Source organism: Barbus barbus, assembly GCF_936440315.1.
Source record: "Barbus barbus genome assembly, chromosome: 44".
Classification (NCBI taxonomy): domain Eukaryota; kingdom Metazoa; phylum Chordata; class Actinopteri; order Cypriniformes; family Cyprinidae; genus Barbus; species Barbus barbus.
Genome location: NC_136722.1, coordinates 6,413,480 through 6,439,154, shown reverse-complemented (window position 1 = coordinate 6,439,154; position 25,675 = coordinate 6,413,480). Strand labels below are relative to the sequence as shown.

Here is a 25,675-nt window from a genome sequence, read left to right as displayed (position 1 = left end):
AGGGATGAAACTCTAAAAGTGCTGATCTTTTTATTTGGTGAAACATATGTGTGTTGAAACGGCTAATAATAAAGTATGACATTCTGTAGTTTTGTCTCATATTCATCTTTTAATCATATTTGTAAATGTCTTGACTCCACAGCCAACAGAGCAATTTTGTCTTTACTGTTCCAATACTTATGGAGGGCACTGTATATTGCACACAGAGGTTACGCTACAAATGATAATTATCTGTCACTTTGACAAATCGGGTTGTACATTTTCTGTCATGTTCTGTGTTTATCCATCTGTAAAATATTGTAACATTCGGGATTTTAAATAAGAGACCACTAACCCTTTGACAGGTAGCAAAGTCTTTATCAAGCCCCATGTTGCATTTCTTTCATCTTATTCTGCTCTCATAGTATTATTTTTTTGTTCATTCTTTTGTCTCTCTCCTAGTCTGTTTTCACATTCTTAGGTACACTTTAAAACTTTCAATTTTAGCTTTGTTCACTTCTAGTCCCTTTTAGCCTCCTTTCGCTGTGGGAATGTTTCTAAAGTACTGTAGGGAATTACTGAAATTATTATTATTATGTATCATTTACCTTTTTTTTTTTAAAGAAATGGGAAACAAATAGTTAGCTGTCAATGTTAAAATTCTGTAAAATTCTGACTTTTATAAAAAAAGCACAACCTCTAATTGCATGTTTATACACCATACGTTAAAGGGAACCCAAGAGTAAATCTACTTTTTTGTAACCTCGTGGAACATGCTTTCACACTGAAGCAGTTGCTTCAACTCTCAAACAACTAGTTTTTCCACTGCAAGGCCACTCCACAAAGAGAAGGGAATGTGTCCTTGCCAACTAAAAAGCTGGCAATTAGGAATAAATAAAATGATCAACTAAATTATACCCCTTAGAAAAGAAAAAGGACACAGCACATATCAAGCACACTTCAGTAAAATGTCACAGATTTGCAAACTGTCACATTTGCCAACTATGGTACAGTAGTGGCCAATTCCAACATCCATTTAAGGACAGTTTAGTTCTCACCTCAGTGTCACAACAGGTTCATGTGCAAGAAAACATGCAGTTTGTTTGTGGTTAGTAAAAAGATGCAGAAAGCCAAAGATAAGTGTGTGTGTTTGTCACAAAAGAGATCATGCAGATCTGGCACTACAAAAAGTCTGAGGTCCTGTTTGGGGGGGCCAAGAGGCCAGGAGAGGGGGGCATCTCTACTTCTAAAGCCAGAGAGGCTGTGCCAACAGGGCTCTTACCGAATGGAGAGGGGAAACTGTCCACTTGGAAAGGGCATAAATCAAGACCTACAAGAACCCAAACCAGATAAAACCAAATAATTATAAAACAGAAATGCAGAAAAAAAATTAAGAAAAAAGGAGGAGGATGCCAAGACAACAAATAAAGAGAAACACAGCAAAACAGGTAAAAATGCAAAATGCAAGTGTGAAAAATGTGAAAAAGAGTGAAGACACAATTGCAGGTGTCCTTTCTGAGATTGTTAGAGCATCTGCAAAGTGAAGAGAGAGGGGAGACTATCCTATGGACAGATCTTGGGACTGAGTCTACCTGATTCAGCGCCTGGCTTGACCAGGTCATCGGACAGCATTCCCAGGAGATCATCATCTGAATGTAGAACCAGCTCGGCTAAGTGATCCTCCACATTGGCTAGAGATCAAGAAGACAAGCGTTTCTGAGCACATGTATCCATACTAATCACCAAGTGCTCTTCATTAAATGTTACCAAGGGCTGGGCGAAGACATATACTGTGCGATGATAGAAACCGAACAATCTTCTTGATAATAGGGGTGCAACTTCTGTCACTTGGACACAGTTTGGATTAAAAAAAAAACAATGTCGTTAACAAAAACTATACACTGTGCCATGCGAAGCTCAGAACATTCTCAGTTTTGGAACAGAGCCATACTGTTAGTGTAATATAAAACTGCTCACGTTGCTGTCTGTATCCACTTTAAACATTAAGGGTGACATGTCCTTTCAAAAAAGATTTTTCATTGACATTTTCACCTCGTCTTCAAAATTTTGTTATATTCTTAAAGTGGTATAAGATTTTAGTCATACCGCCCACCCCTAATTTTACTGAAATATTCTTTATAATTTCATTAGCATTAATTGCATAAAGATGTATGCATAATGAGATTCCCAAATCAAACACTGGTTTCAGGAATAAACCTGCATGAAAGGGTTAAACGCAAGAATCTGCAGAGCAGAAGTTCACTCTATGGGAGATGAAAATCTCTAAGTACAAACAAGCAGCCATGAAAGCCTTCAAATAGCTTTGTGATCGCTCTCCAAACGAATACGCACAAGCCTTCTAAACACTGCACTGGGACTGCCAGATTCCTATCCTCCCAGAGAGCTCTGACAGGGAATTCAGAAAAGTGCTGGCAAATTGGGTTTTAAAAACATGTTAGGTTGGCTACGAGCAGAGGTCTGCTGGGCTGGGTGTAAATGAGGGTTGACAGAACTGAGGATAAGGAGAAATGGTGAAGAATGAGGCATCAAAACAAGCTCTTCAGCCTATAAGAGTATGCAAATCAGGGCTGAAGAAGACACAAAATGAGCACATGGGGGCAAAAAAAGTTCATTTGTATAGTTCATCTTCTTTAGTCCCTGTGGCAAAAGATGAACCGAGATGGTCTCTAATGCATACCACTGGAGTTACACTGTAGGATTCTGCAGTTACAGTGCTAGGATTCTGCGGTTGTGTGATGCATTCAGTGTGTGCAGATGGGAAAGCAGGGGGAACGGTGATAATGTGCATTATATCTCCCTGCAGAATTCACTGCAGTCTAGAGCAGAAAAATGTGACCTGACTGGTCAGAGCAGAAGAAACTATTTCATCTCTAAACAAAGGCCAATCATAATGGGGGTAGGGACGTCTAATTTCTCTGGGCAGTACTGTGTGTGTGTATTTGGAAAATATGTGTGTAGACATAATATATACGTACATATGATAAATATATACATACATATATATATATAAATTCTACATGTATAAATATGAAGGTACAGCTGAACATACGCAGTGGCCCTGCTTTAGATGAGACTGCCGTGGAAGTGGTACTCAGAAGCGGGTCAGATAAAGGGTCCAGGAAGCTGCTGCTCTGTGATTTACTGTCTGCATGACTGGCTTCTTCCTCAACAAGCCCTGTTTCCAGAGCTGACTTGGTCTGCTTGCTTTTATTCAGAAGTTCTTTCCCAAAAAACGCCTCCTGTAACATAAACATGTACACAAGTTAATAATGCACAAGCACTCCATGTAAATACTAGACTTCCACATTCACAAGAAAATATGACTTGTTTTTGACTGTGCAAAAACTGCACAAAAAATGTCCTGGGTAGTTTCTAGTGCACTGTTATGCAGTTGCTACAATGTTCTGGGTACTTGCTAGGTGATTTCTAGGGTCATCTGAATGATTAATCCAAGTCTCTATGATATTTTGCTGTCTAGATATGGCTCAGGTTCATCCTTCAATGTAAATGAATAGCAATTTTTTTCTGCCCATTTTGTCACCCATCAAGTAAAAATCAGTGGGTTTTTTTGGCTGAATTTTTTATGCTCTAAATGACAAAAGGTTGCCACAGTGCTACACGGTAAAGCACATTTGTACCACTTCAGAATATCTAACAGTACCAAACTACCAATGTGATGACTCGCCACTGTGTTGGTCTAATGTGCTGCAACTTAAATCATTGATTCAAGACATTCCTCAGGTGATGACCTTTACGTCTAATTTCAGGTTTGACAAACAGGAACGCCTAAAGTGACAGCTGTTACAGTTAATGCATCACTGCATCCCCACGCTGAGCATGATGGTCTTTTTTTAAGAGCATGTGTCAACCCTGCACATGCTTACACAATCCCTGATCGCTACACTCTACACATTCCTCAGTTCAAACACATTCAGCTCTGACGTGAAGAAAGGTCCTGACAGGGATGCCTATGTTTACTGAGAGAACTAGTAATTAATTATAAGACACTTTTATTAGGGATGCACAATAGTTTTTTTGCCGATATCCGATATGCTAATATTTTTCAACTCATTTTGGCCGATAGCCGATACCGATATATTTCCTTTTGTTTGGAAACAACACCAAGTCTCCCCTGTGCAGAAATTATTATAAAATTATTTTTTAATTTTGGTTAGTTTTTAACAAAAACGTATTTGTTAGAATTAAATAAACAACAACAAAGTTCTTTTATAATGACAGTACATTGAAGATTTGAAATAACTATGAATAAACTATATTCAATCGCTGTATTTTTTTTTCAGAAAGATGCAGTGGTAACCTTAACATTTTATTTTAAGATTTAACATATGTAAATGGTCAAAAGCAAGAGTTGTAAAAATTCTGAAAATCTTTAGAGCTCATAATTTGTTGAAAAATATAACATACTACACATTAAATGAATAAATCAGTATATATAAAATTATTTAATTTAGGTGACATGTTTTTGTTTTTGTTCATGCAAGCTATAGCTTCTGAACTTTAAATCAAAACATACTCATGATTTTATGGCATCAATTACTGCTTTATTTAATCAGAAACATTCTAAATATTATTTGTGTATTTTGCTTTCATTTTATTAGTAATAGGCCAACAGCGCTCCCTACGGAATTAAAACTCCTTACGGAACGGGCACTAGGACCCAGGGGAAGCTGCGCTGCTGCCACTGCACGTGCTATTACTGTTTCCTCTATCATACACCGAATGCTTCATTCTGTACGTGCATTCTAAGTTTAAATGCAACAATGCAAAACAGTGAATCTAATCATCAATTAGGCAAAACTTTGCTTCAAGAATGAGCCACACTGCTGATGTTATCTAATCGCTAGCACACCCTGAGCACATGCGAGTTAATGTATTACTCTTATCGGCAAGACGTATCGGCATAATTTTTAATATCGGGCCAATGCCAATATTTACATTTAAAGCCATTATCGGCCGATATTGGGCCGATAATATCGTGCATCCCTAGCTTTTATCTAAAGTGACTTATGTAGTACACTTATTACAGCTTTATTCCTCTGGAGTGGCTTGTGGTTCAAATAATGTTCCAGATTCAATACAAGTTACGCTCTACTGACAATATCTGTGGAGTGTTCTCTAAAATAATTTAGACTCAGTTTGTAAAAACAAGCAAAATGGAAGTGTAAGGGGAAATCGATTCCAGAGAGTTCAAGTTGTACAGGAATTTAAATTAATTCATCTTTATAAATAGTGTTTTATAAAAAAAAAATAAAAAATAATTCTAATTATGGTCCCCTTCAACAATAAAACAATAATTACCCTTAAACCCACAGATATATGGCAACAATCAACTACTATAAAACAATTATCTACAGTCTGAAGCAGTGTAAAAAAATATTATTAGCTTTAGGGACATTTCCTATGCAGAGGCAAGAGAGGCAAAAAAAATTGATCCAGAATTCAGTGGAGAAACACTTTGAAGGAATATTTGTGGGACTGACCTGCAGATACGAGGGGAAGGCCTCCTCAAGTTTGTTTTTTTTCTTCCTGTATCTCTTCTTGACTTTCTCCAGAGGCTCGCTGACGACGGGAGTTACATCCACAGGAGTGTCTGGTTCATTCCAACCTGGTGAAAAGATACACTTGATGCAACAACTAAGAGTATAAACCAAAGTAAATAAACATGAAAACCTGAGCTGTCAAGACCATACCTTCTTCCTTTCCTGTGAAGTTCTCTGTAAGTGAGCTTGTGGAGTTTTTCCGACTGAGAGACCGCTTGCCTTTCCCCTGCCCTGCTTTGCTCCTTTGACGCACCATAAACCCACCGATACCTAAAGAGGGAAAACGGGAAACCAAAATCTAATTTAACTTGAAACAGTGTCAGTTAAAAAAAATAAAAATACAGCTGCTGGACCCCTAAACTAAGTGATGAATGCAATCGGGAATGAATAACGTGGGACCCTGACAGTGACGTCGTGACATTCATCTCTATAATTCAGGATGACGTATTAGCTTTGGGCCAGGAGAGGGTGATTCATCTTGGCTAAAGTCCTGGAGCAACCATTTCAGGTAAGTCTATTTCTGGTTGCACCGCATTGGATGAATCTGACCCAACAACCCCCACTCCACCCCGGTCCACCGCATGGACACAGAATGATTAAAGACATTTGGGTTGGTTTATGTGCTGTAAGTAGCGTAAACATTTCAATGGGAAGAACAGGGTTCAGACTAACAAAAAAAAAAAAAAAGCTCTAAAACACTGCTTCTCTAATCTCAAAACATTTTTTTTCATTTGTATGTATTCATTGAACTAGATTTGTTTTAGAACCCTAACCTTGAGCAACAGTAACAGTAACGCTTGCCTTAACCAACACCACTAAATAGTAAGTTTATCTATCAAAGAAAGACAGAGGAAAAATAGAGGCTAACACTGAACTCAGATTCAACTAAAGGGGTGATGTGATGAAAAAGCTGTGCAAATACACATACGTCTATACTGTTTACATTTTTTTTTTTTTAAGAAATGGAAGGTAGTGCTTAAAAAGGACATTACTTTAAAGAGATTACTTTAGTCAGAAAAAAGCTCAGAGAGAACGTTCTTTCCGGAGTTCTCCCCAGCAAGGAGCTTTAAAGAGCAAAGCACTGTGGGATGCTATTTAAGGTCTAGAATTTGCAGCCGCACTATTTCACAGTCCAGTGGAGCTGTCCTTTCCGATAAGTGCACCTTTCTCTCTCTCGCTCTCTCACCCGGTCTGTATGGCTTCCTCTTCCTCTTCTTGTTGCTGTCGCTGCCGTCGGCCCCTTTCAGGTGGTCATCACAGTGCTCACGCTCGGGGCTGGAGTCAGATTTCCCATCACAGTCCATCGGGTCGACCTCTGCAATGCGACCAAACAACACAGAGCACTCTAGATGCTGAAAGGATATACTTTAAACCGAACAAAGACACATACACAAAAACGACTCACTAGACAGTCTGGTTCAGTAGATTAACAACCACAGAACACACACATTTAATCAAAACAACAAACACATTTGCATTCAATGCCATATGACTTGTATGAAGATGGAAAGACTGGTGCACTAAAATAACAGCAGAGTATTGTTTTGAGATGCTTGGCACATTCCACAAATAAGATACAAAACAATTTAAAAAGCCACATTTTAATTCAGTTTGAGTGAAACGAGACATTTAATCTTCAACAAAATGTCCTATTGTTTTTCGATTTCTTTTATAAGAGGTTCAACATTTTTAAACCCTTGTAAATAATGTTTTAATTTAAAACATTGTTTGTGATTTTATTGTTCACAAATAAAAAAATATATATTTCCAGTATTTTTGTGGCACAATGCATTCTTCTTAATGAGGTGCATTTCAATTGAATCAACAGAATAACCATGCATTTAATTTTTAGAATTCAACTCTTAATGCTAAGTTATTCAAGGCATTTAGATTATTGTTATAAACTGCCGTTTCTGGCAGTGAGGGGGTTAAACTTGTGACCCCATTCCTCCCCATTACCCCCTGCTTGCTCTCTCAGACTGGACCTACCATGGAGGGGTCAGCCATTAATTCAGTTAGAGCCGCCTAGCCTCTGATCACTGAAATGCCAAGCCAGGTATAATTTGCTGACTGCTGTTTTCAAAGACTCTCTTCTCTCTCCAAGTCAAATTCATTACATGGCTCACCTTCCTGTCGATTTCTCTCTCTCTCCAGTCACTCCACTCTGTATTCTACATTTTCAACAAATCTCTTATTTCTTAAATCGACTTTCTAGATTATTCTGTCTTTCTCAGTTATGCTCATCACTAATTCACAACCACCACCAAAGTTAAGTGGCACACAATAACGTCATAGCCAGAGACTTAAATTACATTTGTTCAATTCAGGGTTATTAACATTAGCTAAAAATAAAACGATTAAAAAAATTAAATAAAATCATAAAATTACTAAAATAAAAAATATAAACGAAACTAACAAATATACACTATAAACAAAACAACCTATACATTAAAATGAAATATAGGCCTATAAAATATGTTTAAGCTACACTAAAACTTAAATACATAAATATTTATATATATTTATATATATATATATATATATATATATATATATATATATATATATATATATATATATATATATATATATATATATATACAAAAACCCAACAAAATCACTAAAACTTCAAACAAAATTAAAATGAAAACCGATAATATAAAAATAAAATCTAATTCAAAATATTAACAAAAACAATAACAGTTTATCTAACACTAAAATAACAATGGTTTGATTCAAGAATGATGCCTGAAAACAAAATCTAATGGTCTAGCCGTAGTGATCTTTTTTTTTTTTTGTGACGTGTGCAATTGTTAAAACAATTTTTAGCCCATTTTAATGTGTAGAGACAATAATTTGAGCTGCTTTGGGCATCCTGACCAACCCAGCACATTAGCACTGATTCGACCAATGGTGAGAGTTCGGGGCAGGGCTAACATTTAAAAAAAAATTAAATAAAAATTAAGCACAAACACATTCTTTACCTCTACTTTCGTCCATCTCTCCATCCCTGAAGAGCTCAGTCTGGGGGTCAGGGGGTGTCTGCAACACAGCCACACTGTTTTGATTGATGATCTTTAGCTTAAGTTTGGGTTTGGGTCGTCTACGGCGTGCGGTCTGGACACATAAACTCTGGAGCTGACACAAGCCTGACTCAGTCAGACACACACCATCCTGAGTGTAGGTCCGCTGGAATTCTGGCAAAGAACAGAACACAGCGATGATGAATGTCGCTCTGACACTTCAGAAAAGTAAGTAACATAACTGTTACACAGCAAAGTTAAATGAAAACAAGCATTAATACCATTTTCCTTGACTTTCGTAAGAACCTGTGTCACTATAGGAGGCTCGTTGATGTCCATGAGCTTTGCCACTGTGCCACCTGTAACAACACAAAAGCAAGACGGAATCTTGACTTATTTCAGGTTAACACTGCATATTCACAGTCATTTTGTTTAGTTATTTATTGATAAGAGGACATTCTGGAGCCATTAAATGCAGATTACATTAACTGCTGCTTAATTCACATGAACAGGTTGCAGCTTGATTTGAAATTCAGCCCATCTGCTTTTTTTAAATGAACCACATTTTGCTGGAACAAAGTTTCATTGACCAAAACACTCTAGTGTCCATCTGTTACAGAAAAATTGGGCATCAATATGCACATCATACAGGAATCAACAAGAGACAATGTCTGAAGCGCATTCACCTTAAATTACGATTAGGACATTTTTGTTCAGCTTCAAATCTGATTTTTTTGGCATATCCAAATCAAATCTGTTTAGTTCTTTGTAGTTTGAACAAACCGATTGAGGCATGAAATCAATTTACAAACTCAATCCAAACTACAAACACATACTGATTAAATGTGATTTTTGAAAATGCGAAAATTCCAGAAGTTTGTGGCTCTTACCAGGTGTGGACATGGTGTGCGTTTTACACAGAGAGCAGTCAAAGCCCTCATCTGCTGCGCTCTCCACCTCTTCATCAGAGTTCAGCCCCTGACATAAGGCATGAACCCACCTGCAGACCAAACGTCATTAGACCACATTCACAACCAGTCAGCCATTAAGAATAAGTCACAAAGCAAGCAAATATCACATGCTTAACGTGATGAATATTTTCCCCCATCAACACCTGTGTTTATTCATGTACTAATCTACTGCTGAGCCATTTCCCAGGATACTTTTTTATTCTGCCGTTATGGCATTTGGCATGATGGAGTGCCACCCACCTGTCACACTGCCGGCACTGTAGGATGAGCTCTTCCTCTCTGTAGCTGCGTGCGCACACGGGACAAACCGTGAGACTCGCACATGGACCGCATTGCGTGTAGTTATTCTGCCACTCACAGCGCAGGCCAGGCGACGTGGCTCCACACTGAGTACACAATACACACCTGATGGAGAACACAGTTACACATCGATATAACATACATGAGTGTGCAAATACACATTATCCCAGACACACACACTTTTAACCATAAATGTCTAAATCCATTCTTTAACACTCATTTTGTGGCCTTTCTGTGAATGGACACGCCTCTTGTTTGCACAGGCTTAGCATTGACTGCACTGCCTTAAAAATAAATATTTAAATGGATCAAATCCATGTAAAGCTCCGAATGAATGCATCACAATGCAATGCAAACCCAGCTCTGTTTGAATGAGGATTACATGTGAAATTACAGCAAAAATGTAGGAAATCCCTTTCGATCTTGTTTGAAAACAGCTGCTAAAGATCAAGAGAGTGTTAGATGGGTGGAGAGAGAGAGAAAAAAAAAGAGATGTGAAGCTAACAAAGAGATAGCGCTAAAACACTGAGAGCGGCAGTGAGATTTAAATGAAAGAAATTGACATTGCATCTGTAAATAAAATTTTATAATGTTATATAATAAAGGTTATATTTCACCTCAAAAGCAAGAGAAAGAACTAAAAACTATCTTGCATAAAGAAACTGAGGAGATGATTAGAATCAAGATTTTGTTTTAATTTAATTAATTTAATTTAATTTTTGTCAAGATTAAATATACATTTTCAAGCTATTGTAGCTCCATACACAAATCTCACTCTCCAACCTGCATATTCAAACTAACAGGTCACATTCATTTAATACATGCAAGAAAAAAAGATGAGATTAATATGGGTTTGCAAATAATCTTGATGGTTCAAAAAAAAAAAAAAAAAAAAAAAAGACAAACATGAAGACAGAACTATGAAAGTACAAACTGGGCTATGGTCCAAAGCTGCATCTAATTTTAGTGAAGACATCTGTTTGCGTGTGTGTGTGTACATACCACTTGCACTTCCAGCTGCCTTTGGGTACATTCTGCAGTGGTGGGTCCAGACAGTATGTGTGGTAGCTAATGTCACAGTCATCACAGAGCAGCAAGCGCCCGGGGTCACTGGCCTGCCCACATGCCTCGCACACTGTGCACTCCAGACAGCGCCAGCCTTTACTCAACACCACTTTTGTGATCTAAAACAGACACACACACACACACACTTGAGGTCAAAGGACACAGGTCAAGCACTAGTTTAAAGGGCAATGGAGGGTTATATATTTAGCAGGCTATAATCTGGATGGATATGAGAAACACAAAGAACACAGCCGTCAGATGTCTCTGGAGTCAGAGGTATTTGTCGGAAGGATTTGCTGGCATTTATAGATCAATTTATGTGAGTGGTGATAAATCAATCCAACCACATCATCCTGTACTAACAAATGTGTCCAGTCTGCCTGCTGTTCACTAGAACCTCTGGGGTTGTACTCCAATGGGGAAAGAGGCCATTTGATGCATATTAATGAAGGAAAATTTCCAGAAATGCTTGACATGACAATCTGATAACCCTATTTGAACTTGCAGAGTGTCAGTTTGAACAAAAAATTTCAAATAAAAATGTAAATTGCCATCATTTACATCATTCCAAATGATATGAGGCAAAACGCTATGCTTGTTTTTTTTATACATAGTGACCAGGGGCTGTAAAACTCCAAGAGAGCACCATGAAAGTACCCCATAACTCATCGGGTAAATTCACAGTCCTCATTATAGGTTTAGTTTCATCCAAAAAATGAAAGATCTGAGAGATTTCTGTGCCTCCATTAAAAGTCCACACTTGAAGCTTCAAAATAATCCATATCAGTCGAGCAGTTTAATTCAAGTCTTCTGAAGAGACACAATTACTTTATACGATGAACATTTATTTAGGCTTTTTATGCACGTCGATCGATGCGCTTACATAGAGCACAACAAAACAGAAGCTGAACTGTACTTGCTTGGCATGAGAATGATGAGGTTTGTACAGTTGAGATGGCGTTGGCCATTTTTAAGGTGCTCTATGTATGTGCATTGACAAAAGCCTAAAATCTCTTTATCATATAAAGCAATTGTGTCTGTTCAGAAAACTCTGAATAAACCACTAAATTCATATGGATTGTTTTTACAATGTCTTTACAAATTTGTTGAAGCTCAAAGTGTTGGTTGAGTGGATTTTCAAATAGAGGGACCGAAATCTCTCAGGTTTCATTTCATTATTTGTGTTTCGAAGATTATCAAAAGACTTCAGGGATTGGAAAGACATGAGGGTAAATAAATAATCACAGAATTTTTGCATGAACTAACGCTTTAAGTCGTTACTTAATTATTACGAGCCTAAATCTCATTCAAACTTGCGTACATTCCAACATGGTACATTACTATGTGTTGCATCAAAAAATGATCAGTGATGAAAAATGATCGCACTCGAGTGCGCACCAAAAGTGGACCAAACAAGCGTAACGAGACCTCCTTGAAAAGGAAGTCATCTGTCCTTGAAGAGGAGGTCTCGGCACGCTTTCAAACGAACCCTGGAGCGGTTCGTTTGTGGTGAGAACACGATCCGACCTCAAACAGACCCAACTGCAAAAAGAACTGCGCATTTTCGGACTAAACCAGCAGTAGTGTATTATGCAGTAGTGCATTATGGGATGAGGAAGTGTTTGTTGACAGTTTGCAGTTCAGTGTTAATTTTGGCAGGCATTTTTGATTTAGTCTTAGTCTTTATCTTGAGCCGAAAATACTTAATAGTCTTAGTCACATTTTAGTCATTTGAGTCTATCATAGTTTTAGTCTAGTTTTAGTCGACGAAAAGTCATTGCATTTTTGTCAACTTTTAGTCATTACTTTTAGTCAAACTGCAGTTACCAACATTATTTTGTAGCTATTTTATATGTAGTATTCAAACAAAAATAGTCATTAATTCTTCTCTCTTTAGACCAAATCAATTAAGCTTAATTATGAAAAATTTGAATCAAGGATTGAATTTGGAAAAACTGGAATAAATTTTCATTTTTTGGTAGAGATATAAATTAAACTCATTTTTCAGATACAGTAGGTTTACTTAAGTATACATTTATTTAACATCTTTTGTTGGTTAACATTTATGACAGATAATTAGGAATGCTGTCCATTTAAGACGGAAGGTATGTATGTAATAGCCTACTGACATACATTCAGTTTTCACCCACCTGTTTAAGCTCACTTAAACCATAACGGACTGTATTTAAGTGAGATACTCTACATGATAGACATTTGGACTGCTGTGTGTGTATTTGAGCGCTGAGAACTGATGGCGCGCTGTATGAGAACTGAAGAAGTGGAGCGTGTGCGCGAGAGAACCCTTCTATCAGCGCGTTTCCGCCTATCGCACCTTCACTGACTTTAAGTTAATCGACAATGAATTGTGACTCCCGGGAAAAACAAGACGTCTGGTCACCCACTCCCTAACCCTTCGGGTGCTGAGGCCATTGTTTCAGATCGCTAGTTCGCGTTTTGGTAGGTTATCCGTCCACTGCGGCTGCCATACTGAGACTAGATATGCAAACGCACCTTATCCAATGACAGAGAAGCACATTTTGAAAGACAAGACAGTTAACTTAGCCTATAGGATGTATTTTGAATGTCATCGAAATAACATTTCGTCCTCAAATAACATTTTAGTCCCGTCTCGTCTTGTTAACGAAGATGAGGCATACATTTAGTCATAGTTTTTATCATCAGATATTAGTTTTAGCTCGTCAACGTCTCGTCTTAGTCACAGAAAAAAGGTTCGTTGACGAATATTTTTCGCCGTTGTCTTCGTCAACGAAATTAACACTGTTGCAGTTTAGCATGGCAGGTCGCGGACAAACTTGTTGTAAGGAGGTGCGGAGCCTCATAGAAATGTGTAATAATAATGTAATAGCAGTGTGCTGTCTGCTGCATTTTACTCCAGTCTTTGTTTAGTTCCGGGAGCACCGTTGGAATTTTCCTGCACGCTCTTTCTGACCAATCGAAAAGCAGTTTAGGGAATGCGTTCAAAGACACATCTAGCCAACAAGTGAAGCGGATGTTGTCACGTGAATGCATTTTGGTTCGTTTCAGCTGGTTCGGACCAGAGCAAACAGTGTGGTGTGAAAAGGAACCAAAACGGCTAAAAATAGCTACAATGTATAATTTTTTGCCTTTGGTCCGGACCAAATGAACCGAACTACAGATGTGAAAGCACCCTTAATGGCTTTTAATTCCAGTCTGTTCATCAAACAAAGCAATTGTATGGCTTTAGAAGACTATAGCACACTACTTGTATGGACTTCTTTTATAGCTTTTGGAGCTTGACAGTATAAATCTTCACCCACTTTCATTGTACGGAAAAAGTAGCATTTTATTATATTAAATGGAAAAATGGATTTAGAACAACATGAGGGTGAATTAATAGCAGAATTTTCAGCAATTATCTTTAAATAAATGTCCTTGTTCTGTTATCTGGGATAAGAGCAATTATCTTCAGCAGCTGTGATTGTTAATAGTCAGCTGCTTGCACAGAGCAATGGATGATTGAATGAGAGGCAGACAGCTCTTTCACAGGTGCTCGGCTTAGACATCAGAATGCATGACACCTGGTGATGACATTTGGCTGTTGGATACTGGATAAAAAAATAAAAATAAAAAAATTATATATATTATATATATAATGCTCTGCATTTAACCCACCCAAGTGTACACACAGTAGTGAACATACATCCGGAGCAGTGGGCAGCCAATGGGGGTTTGGTGCCTTGCTCAAGGGTCTCACCTCAGTCATGGTATTGAGGGTGGAGAGAGTGTTGATTATTCACTCCCCCACCTACAATCCCTGCCGGACCTGAGACTCAAACCCACGACCTTCGGGTTACAATTCCAACTCTCTATCCATTAGGCCACGACTGCTTAAGTTGTGCACATTTACGAAATAGATATTTCCAAGCTCTACATTCTAATGGGACAAACCATGTTTGAATCAGTAGTAAAATAGCTGATAAATGTGCATATCTATAAGCTGAATTCTATATTAATGTAATAAGCTACAACAAAACAAGGAAGAACTGTTATGTTGCTAGGCAAGCTTAAACAGCCTGCAGATAAGCTAATGAACTACATTATGGATTCCCAACAAGGCGTCCATGTCAGGTGGCACTTAAGCAGATTACAGGGGGTTAAAAAAAAAAAATGAAGAAAAAGAAATTACTTCGTGACGTACAGCCGTAACAGAATAAGATTCGATTGTGAGCAGACTCTTTTTTTTTTTTTTGAAAGACAATAACTTTATATATCGTGTACTTTCGGCTTCACAACTTTGCAGAAAGTTTATGGTCACATACTGCTACATGACACACTGCATGAAAGGTAATATTCAAAAAGGCATAATAGGGTTACTTTAAGGAAATTAAGTATAATATAAGGAACGCATTTTGGTTTGGTTTTGATGAAGGTATATTTGAATCTTGGAGTTTTCAGGGACAACACGACAAAAAAAAGTCAGGATAAACAAAACTATATTACTGTGGTTATAATTAATAATACATTTATGGAACACTAGTGTTTTTATAATGTTGCTACTGCCATTTTAGACACTTAATAATCCACTCTCCACAACCAACAATCAAGTTAATGCACCGCCACTTGAGGTTTATTACTTTAATTGATCTTAATCAGGCCCAAACTCAATCTGTGTGTGTAGAACTCCACATTATTCCCAGCAGATTTCAGAACATGCACTGGGAATGTGGAGAATTAAAAAAAAAAAAATCAGTAGAATCCATCTGGGCCTCTTATATTAAATGAAGATCAGGAAGTTTCTCTACTTGGCATATCTAAAAGCGCTGAGAGATACCGAAAGCACCCTGATGTATTCTTCTGTCACTGCTGTCTTCACATGATAAAGATCTCTGCTTTAGTCTATCAACATAAGACACGGCCTTTATAGTGTGCTTCATTATCCTCTTAACATTTTACTCATTACCCTCGGGCTGCTTTCATCCAGGTCCTCTCACACACTGACCTGTCACACTTATTTCACACACCATTAACGCTCACTCCAGATAAAAGCAGCTCATAATTCACACCATTACATCTCATGAACGGTGCTGGTGAACAGGGTCAGCTGTGATTGATTGGGAGGGTCTTACCTTAATATTGACGCAGAAGGGGTGGTAGCACTGGCCGCATTGGGAGCAGGCTAACAGTCTGCCCTCAGCACCCTGACCGAAGCTTCCACACACCACACACATGTCCTGAAGACACAAGAGAGAGCAGACAGCCACCCGTGAAGTTAATTCTCACACCCATGCTTATGGTTAATCTAAGGCTCACATTTTTAAGAGCAAGATCATGTGTCCAATGAAGTGTTTTCACTTTTGACTTTGAACTCATATACTTACTTGTTTAAGTGTGAAAGAGTCAGAGGTGGAGAACAGGACTACAGTGTTGTGCATGGAGTTCTCCTCCTCTTCTTTTACCACATATGGAGAATCCATTAAGCTCACCTGTAACAGAGCACATGACATCTGTTTACATTTGCTCAGATCACATCCAGCTGTTTCTAACTTATTACTATACTGTGTGTCTAATGACATCATAGTTGTTTCTGGAAATTTTTCAATGTAATCATGCAACTGAAAATGTCAGATGTGGTTTAAAAAAAAAACAAAAAAAACATTAAAAACAGCAATGGACTTTACAAATTGCTGTTAGGCTATTACAGTAGCAGTTTTCAACCAATGCATACATTGGGCCCAGCTTGTCTTAAAGGGAAAATTCTGCCATTAATTATCATCATGCCAAAAACCATAAGACTTTTGTTCATCTTCAAAATACTTTTTTTTTTTTCAAAAATTCAGAGATTTCTTTTCCACATAAACAATGATCAATATTATACATAGAAAACTTCAAATATGGTGAATGGAAGTAAGGTTGAGCTGAAATTGATGTGTTGATGAAAGTTTTTATTAACAATTTGATGCTTTAAAGATCTGGTGAAACTGGACAGACATCTCTCAGGTTTAAAAAGAAATATCTTTGTATTTTGAAGATGAGGAATTGATGACGATTTTTATTTCTAGGTGAACTATCCTTTTAAGCTTGCAATGCACCGTAAAAATAGGCTTTGCTTGCAGTGTTGGTTCTGCAATGGAGGGTCATGTTTCTTACATACGCAATGTGAATGTTGTATTTATATTATACTATAATTCATTGTGTGTTAACATCATCTAGATGTTAAAAATATGCAAAATGTATTCAACTTATAGGTGAGGGGAAAAGTAACGCTGCTTTGTTTAGCTGGTGTAATGGGCTTTATAGGTACGGATAGTTTAAATTTAAAGCCTGTCATAGTGAAAATTCAAACTCTGTGCAAACAGGCCTTTACATGACAATTTACTGTGGCATTGGACTGTAATGAAACTCCCTGACAAAGTTAAGGCAACATCTTCATTGTGTGTGTAAACTACAGGATGACTGCTGAGTACAAAATTGCCTATTTTATCATATTGGCAGCCAAGTACATGCTGGCTCAATCTCCCCCATCACAAGTCGTTTGTGTAAGGGAAAATGTCAGCATTTGCTATTTTGAAAAGGCCATTTGGGCCGGGAACTGCTGCTGAAGCTCTGCTGAGCGTGAGTGCATTTCTCAGGCTTTAATGTGAACATTAAGCACATCTGAGTGCTGTTTTATTTATGCTTGTAGAGGTGGGGGCTTCATACCCCAGGGATCACCACAGGGCTGCTCTCCGTCTTTAGCCTGGAGCGTCCCCTGCCACCTCTCCCAGACAGGTTAGCTCCCCTGGGTCGCCGCCTTCCAGGAAACCCAGATCCACGACCCTAGCAGACAGAGACAGGGAGAAAGGATATTATTTCATTTCTCTTATGGCACACTTTGGGAAAATTGAGAGTGAATGTATAGTACTAATGGGCAAATACTCCTAACAAACAGCACGATACAGACGATATATCAAATATTGTTTTGTTGGTTATAAAATAAAGCAACATTGGAATATCACAATGACTTTAATGGGCTTCATATCTGGCCATTAAGTTTCCTACAGACCGTGACAGTAGGCCAGTTTTGTGTCTGCTCATTATATTATGAGTTCGCTGATTTAAACCTCACTAAAAATGGTAAAAGAGTTGGTAAGTTTGATTTACTTGTACAAATGAGCTTTTTTGTTGTTTTTGTATCATCACTCAGAAATGTTCACTGAAGAAAAAAAAAAACGTATCACACTTCCTCACACTCAAGGTTTAAAACTTTATTAAAGTTCAATTATTAAAGTCATCTGTGGATTATTTAGACTAGAGTTTTACTCTCTAAATCATGATTATAAAATTATTAACAGCATACCAGCATTTAAAAAAATAACAGTTACTCTTAAAAAGGGATAGTTCACCCAAAAATGAAAATTCTGTCATTAATTACTCACCCTTATATCGTTCCAAACCCGTCAGACCTTCATTCATCTTCGGAACACAAATTAAGATATTTTTGATGCATTCCAAGAGCTCTCTGACCCTCCCATTGTCAGTCCTCTGTCGTGTGTGTCATGTGTTCCTGCCTCGTGTCCATATTTGGTTTGTTTCCTGTCCTTGTTAAATGTAATTAGTTAATTATTGTCCAGCTGTGTTTGTCTAATTATCTATGATTTACCTGTGTATTTATAGTCCTGTCTATTCAGTTGGATTTCGCCTGGTCTACTTGTTACTCCCCGGTGTTCCTGTCTGTGTCAGCCCTGCCTCGTCTTGCCCTGCCTTGATGTCTACATTAAAGACTATTGTTTGATTTTACGTCCTCGTCTGTGCACTCCTGTTTCCTCCTCGTGTGTGCACCGTGACAGAAGACCAGACCGTCATACATTAAGCGGCGGCCCTTCACCTCGTTTTGTTTTGTTTGTTTTTTCTAGTTTTTATTTTGTTCCTGTCTGTCTGTCCCGCGGCAAGGAAGTCGCCACTCGTGATCCGCCGCGAGCCCTCCAGCCCGCCTATTGCAGGAGTTATCCGCCGCCGTTCGCGGCTCACCCAAGTCTGCCGTCCGTGGGGAAAGCCAACCCACCGTCGGCGGCTCCCCCAAGTCACGCCGCCGTCCGCGGCTCACTGAGCCCGCCGTTTGCAGGAGCTGACGCCGCCGTTCGCGGCTCACCAACCAAAGAGTTCGTCTCGCTGTTCGCGGGAGTCAAGCCCGCCGGATCGTCGCTGACTCATGCCCGCCGGCCGCTGCTGTTTCCTAGTTCCGACCAGGAGTGCCGGTTTTGTGTCGTGTCCACAGGAGCAGTTTTAATCTAATCTAATCTTGTCTTGTCCACTGAGACTCGTCTGGGGCAGGCGGCCCCTCTTGTTGTGGCCGCGGAGGCCATTCTAGTGAGGGCCCCTGACTCCTTGCCCTGCCTTGATGTCTACATTAAAGACTATTATTTGAGTTTACATCCTCGTATGCGCGTTCCTGTTTCCTCCTCGTGTGTGCACCGTGACACCCATTGACAGCAAGGATCCTTATACGATCAAGGCTCAGAAACCTAGCAAGGAGATCGTTAAAATAATTGTTGAATAAAGTCGCTATTTTTGTTTTCATTGCACACAAAAAATATTCTCGTAGCTTCGTAAAATTACGGTTGAACCACTGATGTCACATGGATTATTTTAACAATCTCTCATTTCTGAGCCTTGATCGTGTAAGGATCCTTTCTGTCTATGGGAGGGTCAGAGAGTTCTCGGAATGCATCAAAAATATCTTAATTTGTGTTCCGAATATGAACAAAGGCCTTACAGGTTTGGACCGACATGAGGGTGAGTAATTACTGACAGAATTTTCATTTTTGGATGAACTATCCCTTTAAACATTAAATAATTGTATGCCTTTATTACATTTTACAAATAACAAAAACAGAAAAGAAAAAAGTTTTCATGCATTGCACTGAAATTTGCCATTTCACCCAGCTCACATAGAAATCCACACATATTATTCTCTAATAGCAAATGGTACTATTGCTTGACTGATTCAATTGAAAAACGGTTCAGCTGTTTAGGAGAAATAATTACCTGAATCCACCTATAAACTAGCTTGACATGAAGGGAAACTTTCTGGAAGGCACCAAACCCGTTGCATCTGTGTTTGTGATACAAACTCATCCATCCATCCCAAGACCTGACCCTCTGAGGTTCACCTCAACTCCCTGAACACTACACCGACTTACAGATCACATTTCAGGCCAGACTTCTGCCAACTTGCCCTGCTTCTGAAGGTGTCACGTTGCGTTTGCATCGAGGCTGAAGCTCTGGCCCAATTCCCACTTCCTCCCAGGTAATTACCTCACTGTAGCCAAGCAGCACTATTCAGACAGGAGATGTCAACTTCATTTAGAGAGTTTGCCTAAGGAAGCCTGGCGCACTCTGTCGCCTTTACAGTCTGAGTCTAATTTGTGCAGAAATGAATTATGGAGAGGGAAAAAATAGACGGGGGTTAAGGAAGGCACTCCTCTAAATCTGCTCGAGTGCTGCCACAGAGAAGAACGGCAATTCTGATGAGATACTGCTGCAATGAGAAGGATGCAACTCTGATGGTGTCTCATGCACATGCATTTGTAGATATGTGCAGGGTTTGTTATACGAACATGCTATCATATGAAATATTAATTATATAAATATACAATGTGAACACGGAAATGTCCAATGGATAACAACAAGTATTAACCTTTGTAATGTGATGCATTTCAGAGTTAAATTAAATATTCAGTAATCGATAATGAGGGAAGAGGTTTGGATTTGTCTATCAGGACTGCATACATTATTATAACCCTCTTTTAATGCATCACTGATTCCAAATATCAGTTACCTTTTTCATCATGTAATATGGATCAGATAAAAGCCTTTAGGGTAGTGTGTTACGTCTCGTTGTTTTTTTTATTCTCACGCCATGAGCATTCTGTTTTTAAAACAGGTTAAAAAATAGTAAAAATAAAAAATAAATATGTTGTATAAAAATGTCAGAAGCATGACAAATTATGTCATGAACAAGTTGGATATCATAATATCAAAGCCTGAATTCTACACTAGTAACAAACAAATGTTTTTGAGCAACACCAACCAGAGTCATACTCACTTGTGTTTTTCACCATTTTTGAGTTTACTTTCCAGACAAAACCAGCTGATGCTTTATGACCCACACCCACCTTAAAAGCTCAGTCCCCTGCAGAGCCAAAACCCTTCAAAACCCTCCCCTCATTTACCAATCTCATGGTCCAGAAGGGCAGCCCGTGCATCGGCCTGGTCTTAGGGCTGTCCCAGGCGTCCAAGGGCTCTGGAGACCAGGAGGGCGAGCTCATTGCGCTACGGTTACTCCATGCACCCTGAGGTAAAGCGGCGGAGAAGAGACGGAGGGGGAGGGTATATTGGTGATGAGGGGTGACAAAATGCAGTAACATAAATGTGAAGCCAGCAACAAGACCACAGCATGTCAAATGAATCTAATACTTCTACACAAATGCATCATATCAAGCAATACAGTGAGATATTAAGTTTGGGACAAATTCCTGAAACGTGACAGTGGCATTACGGAATTATATTTTCTGCCTTAAGAAAAGCAATTGTGAGTATTTGCTTTGAGCGTGTCTCAATTTGTAGGGAAGTCTGCTAAATTCCCTTACAAACAGAGAAAAAAAACATGAGGATCCACGTTATAAAGCGTCATTATGCCTCCATGGAAACAACCTTGTTTATATGTTTGCACTAAACAAGCGTGATCGTGTCAGCATGAGAATAAGCAGCCCTTTGAGATAAACAGAGAATTTCATAAAGCACAAAGCGTCATGTGGAGCATTTAGCCTGTTTAACGAGCTAATGAGGGTTAGTCGGTGTAATTACAATGCATAACACAATCACAGCAAGGCCTTTTATGTTTTACAAAATGAAAATTATTTTGAAATTATAATAATAAATACCAGCCGCGGGTTGGTTGCCTTTTTTCCTGTCATGTATCATTTTGTCCCAAACCACTACTTTAAATGTATGTCTGAGACCCAATACAACTTAACGTCTCTGGACAACAGTATATATTATGCTGTTGATTACCTGTCACAATAATACTGCTCCTCAAAAATAGCCTTAAACTGGGCAATGAAGTTACGTTTACCATTTCTATCATTTTGCTCTATTATTTTCTGTGGTAATCAACAAATTCCTGATGTAGAAAGAGCATAACTTGCATTGAACTCAGAGCATTGCTTCCTCATAAAACAAAAGTACTAAATGAAACAAATGACCATTCCGTAGGCACAAGACCTAAGAATTGTTATAACAGATTAGAAAGAAAGAGAAAGAAAGAAAGAAAAGAATAGATCTCCTGCAACATTAAAGCATGAGTGGAGGGAGGCAACTGAGAAACAAACAAATATCATCATGCCATCATGGTTTTGGTATTGGTGATGTCTTAAATTGCTTATTGACATCCATGCAATGTTAGTTCGGTAAGAGTATGCTGAGGAAGAAGCATGTCTTCATACTGAATTTCCAACTCCGAGTCTTTTCAAAATAAACAAAAAGCACAAATGTAAAATAAATGGAGAGGTGAACACTTTTAGCTTAAATGGTAGGCGCCCAAGAGACACTTTACCAAGACATATGTGGTAATATGAAATTTTTTCAGCCAAGAGATACATATTTCCAAATGAAAACTCAAGCTAATCCTTAGGACAAAATTCAGAGCGTAAGGCATGCCTTATCGTTTCTGAAGAGAATCAGCGGCAGTTACTTCACGAAAACGATGAAACGCTAGAAGCTCATTTGCACAACAAAACGAAATCTCTTTCTCTCTCATACGCACACGCAGAATAACACAGGGGCGTGCACATACTCATGAATGCACTTTTACACACCAAACCGGAAATCTCTGTTGGAGCCAATGACAGCTGCCCACCCTTCAAATTACACTGTGCCCAGATGGCGCATACTCCAGAGAGAAAAGCGACCAGAGCCATAGATAGACTAGCATATATAGACACATATACACTCTTCTAGTCATTCGATTTTACAAAAATAAAGTATATCCAAACACAACTGCTAAGCACGTTTTGTTAAACTGTCAAACTATTTATAGCCAGCAATCTGAAAAACTATATCCCATTTAAATCTAACAGAAAGCACTGTCACAAGCTAATTATTTGGTATACCACACATAAAATATCCCTAATACCTGACAGATACCATTGAATCAGATGTCCTGACATACTATATTAGACTGTTACAAACCTATACTGTATAAAGATCAAAAAGAAAATCAGGTTTGAGCCAATCGGTAACGCTCTGTGAAACATTTTGTTAAGTTTTGCTGACATTGAGTTTACTGGCATGCTTTTGAAGAGTTGTGTTTTAAAGACAGGATGTGTAGTAGTAAAGTTAGAAAAACAGCTGTAATTGCTTACAGCACCTGTATAGTTCACCTAAAAATACAAATTTGGTCATTATTTACTAACCATCCCATTGTTGATTTTCGCTCATCTTTTGGAAACACAATATAACATAATATATTTTTAATATCCATATAAATCAAGTGGTTCAATCTGCATTTTTTTTTGGAAGCGAAGCAATCTATTTCTATAAAAAACAGATTTAATTTAGGCTATCATTAACATATACACTGAACAACAAATACATAGAGTTCAAACATGGTAAACCTGAAAACTCAAACTTGCAAGACACGTGAGAAACAAACCTGATTGGTTTTTGCGGAGACTCAAACATGCTAGTTTCAGCCACAACAAATGAAGCTGCGAGAAAAAACAACAACTCATTGCTTCTCAACCGTCAAGCAAGCACAATTGATCTTCCGTTTACCATATTTGGCATGGTCTATGTATGTGCGTCAAACTGCCTAAACTGAATCTGCTCATCACATAAAGAGAGAGAAAAACTTGGAGTAAACCAATGAAATTCTGTCTTTATGAACACTTTGAAACATCAACATTGTGGTAGCGTGGATTTTGAAATAGAGGGACAGAAATCTTTCTTCATTTAAAATAAAATTTTCATTAAAAATATTTTATTTGTTTCTTAAGAATTTGGATGAGGTAAATAACTGATGACAGAATTCTCATTCTTGGGTGAACTTACTCTTATGCTTGGCATTGCCAGCATTCATACCTGCATTTGCGTACTCACACAGACTATTGGGCCTAAGCCCCACTGGGAGCTACGGTATGATCTGCCAATCAGATCAATGATACTGAAAGCATTCCCAAAGTGAAATGCCAAGGTTTGCACCAACGAGATGGGAACGAACAGAAGAATGCTTAGATTAATTGTACTTTGAAGTTTACTCTACTGGGCACAAAGACACTGCAATGCCAGGATTAATTTAGATTTATGACAAGTTAGAAGGCCCTAAAAAGGAGTTCTCAGCACCCTCCCTGTTCCAGAGCTCAAAGAGGAAATGTGTTTGTGCTGTGCTTTCCAGCTCAGTGAGCAGCTATCCGAATTACACACCTCCAAAAACACTCCTTTATGTTCCACTAGCATAAACCACTGGCTCTGGAGCCAACTCCCAGCCCCCTCTCTCCCAAGGATACTGTGAGTGATGTATTTGAGAAGGGCAGTGGGGGGATTGGGAGGCAGGAGAGAGAGCGGGAAAAGAATGAGTGAGCAAAGCAGAGACTGAGCCAGAGAGAGCACAGTAAGAGCCTTTCCATGTTAATTAATACACGCTACACTCTGGCACTAATCAATGTGACGAAGGAACATGGAGAGCAAAGGAGTAATTACTGTGTGGCTGAAAACTGTGGATCACAGACAGAATCAGTGTCCTAAAGAGACTGAGGGAAAACCAGAAGCCAAGCAGCAAGAAAGAAAGGCCAGATACTAGGAGTTTTACCTGCTTTACCCTTGGCCTTCCTGGAGAGAACTTCCTCTTCGAGATGGCTGGCTTTCCCATACCTATCTTGGGAGTAAGGGGGAAGAAGGTGGTGTTGGAAACACTGGGGCAGTATCCAGCCAGATTCAGGCCATGGGTAGGCGTCTGGCTTTGAGACGTCTCCCTCGGTGAGGCTTCAGTGGAAAATGGGGACTGGGTCAACTTGGTTGAGCCCTCGGAGGACTGTCCTGGGGAATGCTTCAAGATGAGGCTCTTATCCTCAATGGGAGAGCTGAAACTGGAGAAACTGTGGTCGCTGACAGGTGTAGTATCCATTTCCACGGTAGGACTGCACTCTTCAACCAGTGGGACACTATCAGGCTCAGGTAAAATACAAGTGACCTCAGGATCTGCCACCTTCTCCTCTTCATGCTCTTGTTTGTCTTGCTTCTGTCCCTGCTCAATTTCCTCAACAACACTCTGGGATTCTGGGACATCTGTCACACTTTTATCCTTGATACTGGAGGGGTCTGAGGGACAGACATCCATGGGTTCTTCCTCTTGTGCTCGAGAGTGATTGGGGGAAGTTTCTTTGGTTGGCAAAGCAGGAAGAGCTTTTGAAACGTCTGCTTCAGGTTCATCCTCTGTAGTATCAGGCAGCTTATCTTCCTTTTCCTTCCCCATTTCCAAAGCACCAATGAGACTGTGCTCCTGGTTATGGTCTTCAGTAGTGGAAGAGGGCTGAAAGGAGAGGGAGGGTCCCCCCACTAAAGTGGAGGTGCACGGAGGAGGCACGGAACCCGAACCCTCTGTCAGAGTCACAGTAACCTGGATCTCCTGGGCAGGTTCAGCAGCTGCGCAAAAAAAACACACAAACAAAAAACACAACTAAAGTGTCTGTGGCTAAAAAAAAACAATTTACTGCAAAACACTATGCACACTTCATGG

General features: G+C 38.9%; 1 protein-coding gene across 5 annotated transcripts in view; it reads right to left on the bottom strand.

The window, feature by feature from the left end:
* The window catches only part of LOC306863589 (histone-lysine N-methyltransferase 2C-like), a 150,581-nt gene that overhangs the window by 33,124 nt on the left and 91,782 nt on the right, over positions 1 to 25,675 (bottom strand). For 4 of the 5 annotated variants that reach the window (XM_079407012.1, XM_079407014.1, XM_079407013.1 and 1 more), the window contains exons 14-29: positions 24,749 to 25,581; positions 21,114 to 21,233; positions 17,602 to 17,718; positions 16,281 to 16,385; positions 16,029 to 16,133; positions 10,858 to 11,039; positions 9,796 to 9,960; positions 9,475 to 9,584; positions 8,866 to 8,943; positions 8,546 to 8,758; positions 6,748 to 6,876; positions 5,712 to 5,831; positions 5,502 to 5,626; positions 3,050 to 3,239; positions 1,572 to 1,670; positions 1,262 to 1,309 (exon numbers count right to left, since the gene is read on the bottom strand). In XM_079407012.1, coding sequence (XP_079263138.1) covers positions 1,262 to 1,309; positions 1,572 to 1,670; positions 3,050 to 3,239; positions 5,502 to 5,626; positions 5,712 to 5,831; positions 6,748 to 6,876; positions 8,546 to 8,758; positions 8,866 to 8,943; positions 9,475 to 9,584; positions 9,796 to 9,960; positions 10,858 to 11,039; positions 16,029 to 16,133; positions 16,281 to 16,385; positions 17,602 to 17,718; positions 21,114 to 21,233; positions 24,749 to 25,581 — 2,739 coding nt within the window. The remainder of the gene's footprint in view (positions 1 to 1,261; positions 1,310 to 1,571; positions 1,671 to 3,049; positions 3,240 to 5,501; positions 5,627 to 5,711; positions 5,832 to 6,747; positions 6,877 to 8,545; positions 8,759 to 8,865; positions 8,944 to 9,474; positions 9,585 to 9,795; positions 9,961 to 10,857; positions 11,040 to 16,028; positions 16,134 to 16,280; positions 16,386 to 17,601; positions 17,719 to 21,113; positions 21,234 to 24,748; positions 25,582 to 25,675) is intronic. The other variant, XM_079407015.1, reaches the window with a different exon arrangement.